Genomic DNA, 13,124 nt, shown 5'->3' with positions numbered 1-13,124 from the left:
TATTGTATATAGAGAAAAATAAAGGGTTTTGTATACCCTTCCTGTGTATCCTGTCTACTTCCCACAATTAGTGAACATAGCTTTAGTAAGCTCTCTGTTCCGAGTCAGGTCCTTGCATGTTCCCGAAGAAGGTAAGAAGGAACATTGACCCTGATACGGGTACTATAAAAGATGTTTCGAATTAATATGATTTTAAATGCAAAATATGTTATTGTACATAATGAATTTTAAATTGGTTTTATGAATTTTAGTTGTAAATATGAAATTTTAGATTTTTTATTAGTATATTGAAATTTTGAGAGTGATCTTGAGTACATTCATACAAGTAGTAATACTTTTGATTGTAGGAGTATATTGGAAGGATGTTTACACCTGATAGTACAGTCACTGGCGAAGATAATGGTTTTGATTTAGCTATGAATGAAGCCAATGATATTGTTACTTTGGCTAGAGAATCACTTAAGATTGTGGGAAAGATTAAAATCCAAAAGAAAATTGCCAGTACATTGCCGGATTTGCTGCAGTTAATTGAGGGATTAGATAAAATTTTCAGCTTGCTCTAAAACAGATTGCCTTATGGCAGAAGCTGATATTATACCCGGTAATAGAAATGAACATTATGAACAAATGGCATTAAACACGAAATTTCTGATCTTAAGGTCTCCCTACTGGAACGAATGGATTGCCTAAGTGAAAATAAGATGTCCAACTCGAAAAGAAGTCATGATGAGATAATGATAAAGCCTACCTCTGATGGTGTTGATATATTCGATGAACTTAGCAGCATGATCAAGCCACGATATCAAGGTTAGGATTAAAAGGTCCATTAGAAGTGAAAATGGAGAATTTTTGTTGAAACTAGGTAGTAAAGATGAATTAGTTAGGCTTGAAAGTGCCATTAAAGAAAAAGAAAATTTGAGGAAGTATATTAAATCAAGGAGGCTTAGATTTATTAAACCGAAAATTATTGTTTATGGTGTATTAAACCGAAAATTATTGTTTATGGTGTGGGGGATAGCTTTAGAAATGGAAGAGCTTGTAGATGTCTTGAAACGTAACTGTGCATGTAAGGCCGAATGTGCTAGACATTTGTTTGATATTCCTACGAAAGGACTGGGTAGGACACTCCATTCTGTTTTTTTCTGTTGATTCTGTTTGTCAAAGGGAAATGCTGGAAGAGCAACGTCTGGCAATTGGATGGCTTGCTTTCTCTGCGAGATTATTTTTGAGACCAAGACAGTGTACACAATGCTTGGCATACGGTCATTCTAAGAGATTTTGTAAAGATCAAGTCCATTATGCTGAATGTGCTGGAAATCATCTTGCGACTGTTTATTAAAATAAAGACAAAGGTAGAAAATGTGTAAACTGTGTGTGTTCTAATCATAAATATGGTATAGAGTTGAAACATGATGACAGTGCATTTGATAAGAACTACCCCTCTTTAAAGAGAGAAATTGAATTTATTAGAGGTCACATGGACTTTAATTTTAAAGAATGACCACTATGATTTAATTTTTATGAATTTTAGCATGTATGTACGCATTGCTTCTAGTATTTTATATGATTAGATTTTAGCAACTGTGTTTTTATGTGTATTTGTTCTATTTTCACATGATTTTACTGTATAAATTTATTTGTATGATTATTTTAAGTATCAACCTAAACCACTGCGCCTTAGCTGCTACCCAGCTCTCTGTTCTCCAAAATGTTATTGGTGTTAGTCCTGATCTGATCTTACTGCAGAAGAACTATTGGGTTAATGGAAAATTGGCATTTATTGAAAATGGATGGAGAATTGCAGCTGAAGTTGGAGAACGAACTGCAATTCTTGTTTTAAAAGAGGAAATAGATTTTATAGTGGATTATGAAATGAATGAAATAACAGCTATTACTATATTAATGGGAGACTAGGAATTGAGTTTCATATCAGCATACTTTTCTCCTGCAGATGACATTGCTGTGAATCTTCATAAATTGGAAAAGGGTTTATTTATATATAAAAGGTTTATAATTTGGGGGATTTTAATTCAAAGCATTTTAGTTGGGGGGCGAAACTGATCGATGCAAGAGAAACGCTGGTGTTTGATTTTATTGTATCTAATAATTTAATTTTGTTTAATGACTTTAATTATATTGCAACCGTTAATTCTCCTGTTGGACAAGGCTGGACAGATTTGGCTATAGGATCCAGCAGCCTGGATAGTAACAAATGCAAACTTGAAATCAATACTGTTGATTCACTGAGCGATCATCGCTATATAGTCTTCGAAATGACAGATTCTTGTTTTCAGTATGGAAGAGGGGCCTTGGTATCGAGAAATATTCTAAAAGTCAACAGGCTGTGTATAAGAAAATTAAAGTCGATATGATGAGGCTTGGTGAGAGAATTAGTGTTGTAAATGACAGTAAACAATTGATTGGTGTAGTAAACGATTTTCGAATGTTGCTTCAGAGGCGAGAATAGATTGCGATCTGCTGATACAGAGGAAGACTCGAAATGTAATCTCATGGTGAACGCCCGAATCGGAAAAAAGTTTAAAAGACGTATCCTTGCATATAGAAGAAGCTTACAGGCGATTGGATTGGATGATAATACTAGAATTTTACGTAAGATAAAGTACAAAAGAGAATTGGCTATTTATAAACGTTTGATTAGGAAGACCAAGAGAGTATGTAAAGAGAATTATTAAGAAGCGTTGTTTATTATGATAGTTTTTATAAGACGGCATTTGGAAGGCGAAATTTAAATCTGAAGGTGAAGAGACCTGATGGTATGGGTAAGAAGCAAGATATTAATAGTGTGTATGTTAAAGAGGTACTTGATTTGGGTGAACCAGAAGATATACATATTTTAGAAGATGATGTTTTGAAATGTAGTGAAAATGACTCACCATTCACATATGATGAAGTTAAAAGAGTATTATATTGGGTTTGAGGAATATGGCTGCTGCAGGTCTGGATCGCATACATTCTGTTTTGATTAAAAGATTATTCTTTTATTACCCGTATTTTTTGTTACCCTATATAATGCCTGTCTTAAGTTTGCTCTTTTTCCAGATTGTTGTAAAATTGGTCGAATTATTTTGATCCCTAAGCCTAATGGAAAGCAAAGACCCATTACACTTTTTAATATTTTGGGTAAGATGCTAGACAAATTGGTAACTAATAGAATTTTGCACTTTATGGTTAATAAATGTTCACTTAGTGAGTTTCAATATGGATTTACCTTTGGAAGAGGTACGGAGGATGCACTTTACCGGGTTGTTGGATATGTCAGACGTTTTAGGGGTGAACAACACGTAGCATTGATTTCTCTAGACATTTCGGCTGCATTTGGTTCTGTTGCTTGGTCTTCCTTGTTGCACTTTAATTGATTTAAAAATACCTAGAAATTTGTTTTATTTATTTAAAAGTTATTTTAGTAATCGAAAAATTGTTTTTAATTGTTTTAAGAATAAGAGTAAAGACTTAGTAAGGAATATATAACGGATGCCTTCAGGGCTCCTGCAGTGCTCCCCTGCTCTGGAACATTATTGTGGATAACTAGCTGAAGCAGAAGTTTTCTCAAAATGTGGAATTAATTGCATATGCTGATGATATTATGATTATTATGAGACAAGATTCTCTTAAAAAAATGGGAAAAGTTTTTGATGAAACTGCTCTAATACTAAGTGATTGGCTAAAGAAAGAAAAATTACAATTTAATATTGAAAAAACATGTGCATTTTTTTCCTAGAGGAGGTAAAAAGACTAGACCACCAAATTTGAAATATCAAGGCAAAAGAATCAAATTTGTAGATAATATGAAATAGCTTGGCGTTATGATTGATAACAAATTAAATTTTATAGAACATATTAAGTTGGTACAAAGACGAACTGATCTGATTTTATTAAATTATTGAAGAACTTTTTCAGCTGAGATTTTAGCCTTGAAATCCTCCATTCTGAAGATTTACTTAAATGTAGTGCTTCCAATCATCATGTATGGAATTCGAGCCTGGGGATCCAGGGAAGGGGAACTGGTTAGATTACGGATGAAGTTAGACAGTATTCAGAGAGCTTGGGGTTTAGCGTTAACCCGATGTTTTATAACGGTGCCTACCGAGGTCGTCTTTGTGTTGGCTGGGTTGCCTCCTCTCTCAGTTTTATACGAATTTTATTATGAGAAATTTTTGTTTAGAACTGGACGAATGGAATTGAAAATGTATGAAGATTATTTAGTTACAAAGAATGTTTTAGAAAAATTTAATATTCATTTAATACGTCCTTTCAATAGATTTTATTTTGTTTTTGATAAAAGTAATCCAACTGTTGATGTGTTTGATATCTATACAGATGGTTCTGGGGTTGGAGGGCGTGTAGGCGTACCTTTGTTGTTGTTTACTATGGAATTGAGGTGGATTCTAGAATGTTTAAGTTTAACATATATAATTCAGTTTTTCAAGCAGAAAGTGAAGCGTTCAAACAAGCCTTATTATGGATTAAAAATACCTTGTTTATACCCACGTCTGTAAATATTTACACTGACTGCCTGTCGCTTCTCCATGCGCTCTCCCGCCCAGACAATTTCAATCCATTAATTGTCGAAATTAAGAGTCATTTAGAAACTTTGAGTTCATATTTAAATATAAGGCTACATCGGGTTAAAGCCCATATAGGCTTTATCGGTAATGAGAGGGCCTACAGCCTGGCCAAGCAGGCGGTCTCAAATGTCAGTGCAATGGATACTGAAGTAACAGGTTCGAAGAGAATTGCTATTCGAAGAATGAAAAAATTTTACGCTAACAAATGGAAAATACAGTGGTTCTCTTCACCTAAAAAAAAAGGATTTATGGAACTAATTAAAATCACGAATAAAATGAATTGTATGAACAATATTCATGTTAATCAGGTTTTAACTGGACATGGTAGGTTTCCGTTTTATTTCAACCGATTTAATTTGCAGGAAAATAAACTATGTAATAGTTGTCAGGTTGATGGTGATGCTAGGCATTTTGTGGTTGATTGTGTTAACAGCCCCTATTAGACAGATTTTTAACATTACTGATTTTAATGTAACTGTCATTAATTTTAAAGTTTTTAAATAATATTCTATTGCTCTAATGAAGTTTATCAATGAAAATAGGGCGCTGGTAGGAATCTTATGTTAAAATTGAATTTTGTATTTATATGGGTTTTGGATGTCTGTGGTGTTCTACGTTGTGAATTTGTGTTTATGGAATTTTTTTTTTGTTTGTTTGTTGGTCTGTAATTTTGCGTTAGATGTGCTTACTTATTTTTGATTTAATATTTTGTTTGTTGTTTGGGGCTACATCGGCTGGGCTACTGGCTGCCCTCGTTTGTGGAGATACGGGGCCCCTTCTTTTGAGCTATGGGGACACTTGCGTCCAGGTGGGCTGAAGGGAGCTTCCAATTCTTACAATAATAATAGTAATAGTAAGGTAAGCAACAGTATAAAAAGAAATTTGCATTAACTTGCTGTACTTAAAATATCCATAACTTCTTACACCATACGCAAGGGTGCACACAAAGCACACGTACGAATAAATAATGGTTGTTATATTTATATACTGATTCGCTGATAAAATAAACGAGTAAAAAACGTTAGTTATTTCAGTTATATTTCAAAGTCCTCCTGTCTGTATCCCGCTGATTAAGGTAAAATACATTTACAGAGATAAATGTGAAATTTAAACAGACAGTTTAACGAAACAACTTGTGTTCATTGTAAAGAATGCATACGTTCACTAGATGGAATATAAACAGGATTAAATTTTCAGCAGGGAATAAGATGTTCCTCGACAACAATAATTGTAATGCAATTTGTACCTACGCTTAACACGATGTGGAGAGTAATCTGGTTGGATAGCATAGTCCATTCCTCCATTAACTGCTTCTTTATCTCTGTGTAGTCGATGTTGGAGTGCTGTAGGATGTATGGATACAGTGTGGTGACATTTGTTCTTTAGGCGTTAGGTTTCGGAATTTTGTGGGCCAATACAGAAGAAAGAGATCCCCACTTTCCTATAATTCAATTACATTCACATGCATAACTGCACGCACATCATCGCTGTGGTATTATCGCCCTTAGGGTATAAGACCATCGCAGTCGTTAGAACCATTGCCATCAGGGTAACTAGTTTTAGTTATAACTGGTACTACGAACTGGTTATAACTGGTATACGCACAACCAGGCCTGGCTCCAACTTAGGACCTCCATATTAGGCAGAAGGTGGGTATTTCAGGCAAATCTGCCACCGTCGAGAATGTAACCGTATTCATGTTGCTACCGCTTGTCCCATAGTTATAGGTGACAGACTGTAATTGTCTCTCTAACCCATGGCTAAACTGTTCAACCAGGGTCCCCTCTCCTGACAAGCAGTGAACGCCATGGGGTACGGCTATTGTAAGCCTGAAGATATGACTGATCCCACTAGTGCTACACAGCCTAAACCCGCAATAAGGATTTACATCGAGTGATTACTGTGAGCCCCTTATTATAAGTCATTTCAGGCCCATGACCTTCTACCCACGGCGTCACTGGGCTCCTGTTTTTATAAATAAATAATAATAAATGGCTTACTTTCCTAGGTATTTCATTGTTGATCTTTTTCACGATTTAAGACATTTTGTATGTGTGAATAAGCAATTGCTCTCTTATTTTCAAAACGAGCTTCAACAGCTTTAGAAGTGAGCTATGATTTGTTTCTATCTGTTTGGTTTAAATAATTTAGCCCTTAAATAATTGAGCTTTTGTAACTAGCTACGTTTATCGCCAATTAAAGAAATAAATTGCTGTTTAAAGCTACTAAAGTCTTCACCATTTCCCTTAAATATTGGCAGTGGAACTTCAGGTAACTTTACATAACAGAAAGTTTTACTTTCATTAAGCTCTGATACACCACCGCCTGTAACTTTTGAAGCATTATTTAATTTAAGTGTTGAAAGAAGGTATTTAATACTCACCTCCGCATTATCCAGTGATAAAGCCAGCTCTTACATATTTTTGAAGCCTTTATCAACATCTAGCTTTTCGTCAATGTTGCATTAGTCGTTGGAGAGGTGAGTCACGCCAAGTTTAGTTCCTTGACGTTTTGTAATTTATTTGCCGCTCAACTGGACTTCCTTCGGATTCTTTGAAGTTATTCACGAACTTCTCCAGTTTTGTAATTTTGCTTTCTATAATGCCTCTTTGGCGATTAAGTTGCATTAATTTACCCATTTTATTTCTGCCGCTTCACCGGGAACTTTTAGAAGATCAATAAAATATGTCGAAAGATAAACTTACCCTTTTGCCTTCTTTGCGGTGGGTGGCTTGAAAAGGTCCCCTAAAAATGGGAAATACTCCAGTTTAAAATGATATAATCCTGTCGAAAATGGGAGGCTTCATTTCAGGCCACAAACTTACTTTATTAGTAGTTACAAAAAAATTGAAATGATACACATAAAATTAGAAACATGTAACACTATGACGCAAGCAATCATGGCTGCTTCCCCTTCGTTCTTGATTGCACTCTGACTCTAAGTCTCTCTGGTTTTATTCTAGTCCTCAGTTCATTTCAGCTCGTGAGGTTCACTCAGTTTACTTTAGTTCGTGGTGAACACGACGTCCTTCCACCTTGAGTTCTGGAGGAACTCAACTTATTGTTGCAGATGTTACAATTGTACTCTATGAACAGGTTTCTCTGTTCGTCCACTATGAGTGACTGTGATTTCAGGTGAGGATTCTGATTGTTATTCTAGTGGAACATGACCTTTTGGAGTCTTTGACTTTTGAATTTTTGTCATTGTCTTACAATCAGTAAGGGCTTGTTGTAAAGGTCTTGCGACGATTCCGGAATTTGTTTTCAATTTTACAATTCTAACAGTGCCATCTTTTCCATATGACAAGGTATGACTTCGACAACTGGTGCTATTGGCCATTGCAAACGCTTCAGGGTGCCAGAAACTATGAGTTCTATATCTCCAATAGAAATTGGTTTGGATATTTTTTTAGAAAGATTAGCATGTTTTAGATGTCCAAGATATTCTAGTCGAAATCTTTTTCGTAGATCTCCATGTGTCTTCTGCAAGTAAAGATGTCTTTTACGAATATAAGTAGCATCAATTTTATAAATGTCTGGCACACCACTTTCTTTGTTCTTCTGTAAGAACCTCGAAGGAGAGAGAGAAATTGAGTAGTTAACATCTTCAGACAAGCAGGTCAAAGTTCGTGAATTTATAAGACTTTCAGTATCGTAAAACATTATATTATATTCTTCATAAATAAAAGAATCTTGTTTTGCGTTTCATTAGTACATGGTGGGAAGGTAGAGTATTTTGCCTTACTTTCGAAACCGAAACCTTGCTTTACCAGGGATTTTCTATCTTTACCCTCTACTTCGGATTTTAGAAAGTTCATTAAAGCAGTAAGTTTATTTGATGATTTACTAGTTTCACATAAACCTACGCTTCTTTCCCATACTCTAATAACATCTTCCGGCAAACAAGACTCAACGAGAGGGTATAACACACATGCATATTTGTCAGACGTGACGTTTAATGTCTCGAGTGCTCTCAAATGAGTTTCAATTTTATCGTACAGCTTCGCGAGTCGTATTGCTTTGTTTCGACTGTATGAATTATTCAAAATTAAGCTCAACAATTATTTCACATGTACTTCTATGAGGAGATCCTCTTTGCCGAATCGAGCTTTAAGACATTCAATTACTTGGTAATAATTGTCAGCTGACGGGGGAAAAGAATCAACGATATCTCTTGAACGCGAACCTTTAATAATGGCTTGAATTAAAGATTGAAATTTATCTTCAGGTGGAATTTCTAGATCAACGTAAATTTTTTTAAATTGACCCCAGAAGCCCAACCATTCCTTAACACCACCACTGAATTTCTTAAATTCGATTTTTGACAGGTTAAACCTCCTGTTTTGAACTGTAGCATAGTGCTGTTAATAGTGCTGTTATTAACATAATAGTGCTGTTATTCCCCGAATTAATATTTCTCCTTATTTTTAGCACCTTAGTTCTAAGCCTCACATATCTTTCACTGTACATTGTACTACCTCGTACTCTTTATCAAAACCACTTTGAGAAAATTTAGGATCATCAGATCACACTTTTGTAATTTGTTTTTCTACCAAATCAAGTTCCGACAGCTTTTCGTCTAACTGTATCATTAGGATTTCGATTTCTTCTATATCACACACTTCTTTTCCTAAACAGTCTTCCAGTTTAACATAGAATCTAATTTATTACGTATTCCTGTAAAAACGCTTCTTAAAGGAGTATGTAATTTCTTTAGACCCTCCATATTTAGAACTTATAAATAATCATACAATAATACAGAGAATAAATTCTTCAAGCCCTCCCACCCGAGGGCGCAATTAAATATTTTAGAACATCAATAAAATATGTCGAAAGGTAAACTTACTCTTTTGTCTTCTTCACGGTGGACGGCTTGAAGAACTCCTCTAAAATGGGCAGTAATCCAGTCGAAAAATGGGAGGCTTCATTTCACACCACAAACTTACTTTATTAGTAGTTACAAAAAGAACTTAAATGATAGAAGCACATTAAATTAAAAACACGTAAGCAGCAAGCAATCATGGCTGCTTCCTCTTTGCTCTCATTCGTACTCTAAGAGCATATAGTAAATTTGAGTTTCAGAAAGCAGCACCTCCTTTCACTCTGTATCAGGTGAAGAACATCGGTAAAACAAAAAGACGAAAATAAAAGTCAGGTGGCCGCCATCAGTCGACGAAAAAGGTGAGTTTATGGTCGAAGGTCCAAATCAGTGAGCTGAAGAATCTAGTATGAGTAAAAAAAATGTTAAGGATGGAGAATGTCAGATGGATATTTGTGCTTTTCTCTGGGAAATGGAGAACATCTAAGAGAGTTGCTACAGTTGTGAGGATGAGTGAGAACTGAATAAAAGAAATTTCTGGCAAGTTTTGGATATAATCTTGAATTGTATATACTTTGAGATCACGGTGGATATACGAATTTGCAGTGAACCATGGCGTGTTGATTATCACTCTGAGTGCTTTCTTTTGAAGAACTTGATGTTGAAGGTGAGTTTTGGCTGCGTGGCCACAGACAAGACTAGCATAGAGTAATGCTGGTCGAAGTATAGATTTATATAAGAGGAATTTATTAAAAGCGGGCATATGACTTCTTCTGCCAAGAAGTGGGCGCATAGTTGCAGGCGTGATATTAATTTTTTTCACAGTTTCCCTGAGATGTTTCTGAAAAGTCAATTGTTTATCAAGAATGGCTCCTAGATATTTAACTTCGCCAAACCAGTCAATTTCTTCATCAAACAGAAGAAGTCTAGGTGGCGTGAAATTTGTTTGGCCTTTGCGAAAAATTATTGCTTTTGATTTTTTGGTATTAACTGCAATCCTCCAAAGAGTGAGCCAATTTTCTAGATGATTGAGGTAATGTTGAAGAAGGAGCCGGACAACAGTAACAGTAGAAGCTTGGGCCATAATTGCAGTATCATGAGCGAAAAGAGCAATTGTAATTTAGGGGGTCTTAGGAATATCGTAAATGTAAATGTTATATAAATATGGTGAAATTACAGATCCTTGGGGCACTCCAGCGAAAAGATTTCTCGTGGAAGAAACAGAACTACCAATTTTCGCTGCAAAGATTCTGTCTTGGAGATAGGAAACAATAAGTATAATACAATGATCGAAGAAGTTTAACTTGATAAGTGTCTCTCTCGTTTTATTTTAGTCCTCAGTTCATTTCAGTTCGTGAGGTTCACTCAATTTACTTCAGTTCGTGCTGAGCAGCGACAGGTACTGATCTACATCCGGCTCGACGGACTCTCTACGGAGTGTATACCGATAGTGAATAATTTTATTCTCCCAAGTATATACAAAAGATGCCGCTAGAGGGCTGTGGTGCATAAGTGTAGCTAATGACATAACAGAATATATTATTTGAATCTTAAAATTCACAATTTTAAGTTCATAAAAATATCACCTTACACTTTTCAAAATAAAATCTTAAACTCAGGATTCCATTTTAAATTTCTTTTCAAATCGTTGCCATCCATAGTTTCAAAACAAAGAATAATTAAATTAAGTATTTTGATATTTAAGTCTTTTTTCAGATATTGAATCAATAGTTTTGTGGGTTAACAGTGCGTATAAATGTTTGAATATACATGCCAGAAGAGAAAAAAAAAAAAAAAAATCTGAAATGTTTCAGATTTTAAATTACGTCCAAAGGGGCGTTTTTTAACATTTTGTGTGTTACCTTTCTTTATTAAATATCATGTTCCTCGCACTTAAACCATAAGATCCAGTGCAACAGCAATATCGCAAAATAGTTTTAAAACGAGCATATCTTTAGAATTTCCGATACAGAGACTCACGCGCTGGAGATAAAAATGTTTTTTCTGCACAACGTTGCCATTGCTCACTTTGAAATCCTTGAGTTTGTTAATCGAAAATTCGTCAAAGTTTTAAAAAATAGGAAATCGATCATAAAACAAATTTTAAATTTCAAATTTGGTCTTCCACATGCTCATATTCGTTGGAGGATTACGTTATTCAAAATTCGATGACTCTATGTACCGTTGTTTTATCACAATACGAGAAATATACATACATTTATGCAGATTTTTCATTATTTAATTTCTTCAAATATAATGCAGGACTCTAACATTTTGTGGCAACAGTTTGAAAAGTGAACCGACATTTATGAGTCCGACGCAAAATGCCAAAACGAAACTAATAGTCCTTCGGGATTCAAATCCCTTTGGACTAAAAAAAAAATAGCCAAAAGTTTGGAACCTTTTCCACAGCCCCAGTAATAATATTTGCAGGTGAAGACGTCGGAAGCAAATCATTCGAATAACTTTATAAATTTACATTCCAAATATAAGTAACATTGCGAATATAAAAAAGTATGGCGACGATTTACATTCTGTAAAAGTGAAATTTGCGTCTACTGCGCACACATTAGCCTTTTCTAATATAAGACGTTTGACATGTGTAGTCTTCATAATTAAAGATTATAAAATGCGTACTCGTGCAGCATAATTTCTTATTCAGATGATGAATAATCGTTTTCTTCAGTTGAAGGTTATTGAATCGTCGTAGTTATTTGCCAAAGAATGCTTAATATGAAAACATGAAACCATTTTTATTAGAATTTTAGAATTCCTTTTTAATATGATGGGTTGTTATTATTATTATTATATAATGCTCACTTCTAATTTCTGCAGACTTTAACGCCGAACGATGCCAAGGTGGGCCATGCGAGAATGGTGGGTTGTACTGTACTTATAGTCACAGTCATCCTGATCTGGGCGTATGCATTTGTCTGCAAGGAACATCTGGTGATTGTTGCTCTGTAATCGCTGGCTGCAGAGATGCTCTTTGTGGTCACAACAAAATAGCTGCTACTTGTCAGTTTGACGTAACCGAGAAGTTACCTGAATGCGTGTGTTCGGCGAGTGATGTAAAGTTTGATTACACACAGCAGATATGCAGAAGTAAAGTTCTTTTATTCTTTCCATTCACCTTGGTATCAGATCTCTGAGTATTCAATAAAAGACATGCTCATTTCAAATTTGAATTTTATCTTATGCCCAAATTTTATTAAACTGAAGATATTTCCTTGTAATATTATTTCTACTTAGATGATCATTTTTATTAGCAGTTTTGTTGATGATGATGTATTTGTAATTTCTTATGTACAATCTATTTGATATTATTAATGTCAAGAAAATAAATGATTATCTTAGTACAATTTTTGAAATCTCAGGTTAAGTGCAAAATTTTATACGTTTGATTACTAGCACAACAATTACATATAAAAAATAAAAAGGAGAAAAAATGCAAAATGTTATACATTAAAGTTGTTCATCTCACTGTTAAATTATTTATGGTTGCCTAAATAAGTGCATATGATGTGTACCTGTGAAAATATTTATAACCTATCTGTAGACGCATTTTGTATTTAAAGAACCTAAGAATCGTGAGAAGTACGGTAACTTAATTTTATTAGTAATTTCTAGCAAATTATCTTATATAATAATACGAAATATGATTTATAATGTTTTTATTTTTAAACATGCATCGATAGCAGAATGTTGTGATATGTGGT

The 13,124-nt window shown here is 34.5% G+C and overlaps 1 protein-coding gene across 1 annotated transcript in view; it reads left to right on the top strand.

Annotated features, from left to right (window-relative positions):
• Positions 1-13,124, top strand: part of LOC118201049 (sperm transmembrane protein 9-like) — an 84,640-nt gene that overhangs the window by 23,073 nt on the left and 48,443 nt on the right. The window contains exon 3 of the mRNA XM_085811275.1: positions 12,241-12,510. Within this exon, the coding sequence (XP_085667401.1) occupies positions 12,241-12,510 (270 nt within the window). The remainder of the gene's footprint in view (positions 1-12,240; positions 12,511-13,124) is intronic.

This window comes from Stegodyphus dumicola, chromosome 1 (genome assembly GCF_044657685.1).
Source record: "Stegodyphus dumicola isolate Sdum_Otavi_A_Nest chromosome 1, ASM4465768v1".
Lineage (NCBI taxonomy): Eukaryota > Metazoa > Arthropoda > Arachnida > Araneae > Eresidae > Stegodyphus > Stegodyphus dumicola.
The sequence above is the reverse complement of the archived record's forward strand: the minus strand, read 5'-3'. Positions and strand labels throughout refer to the sequence as shown.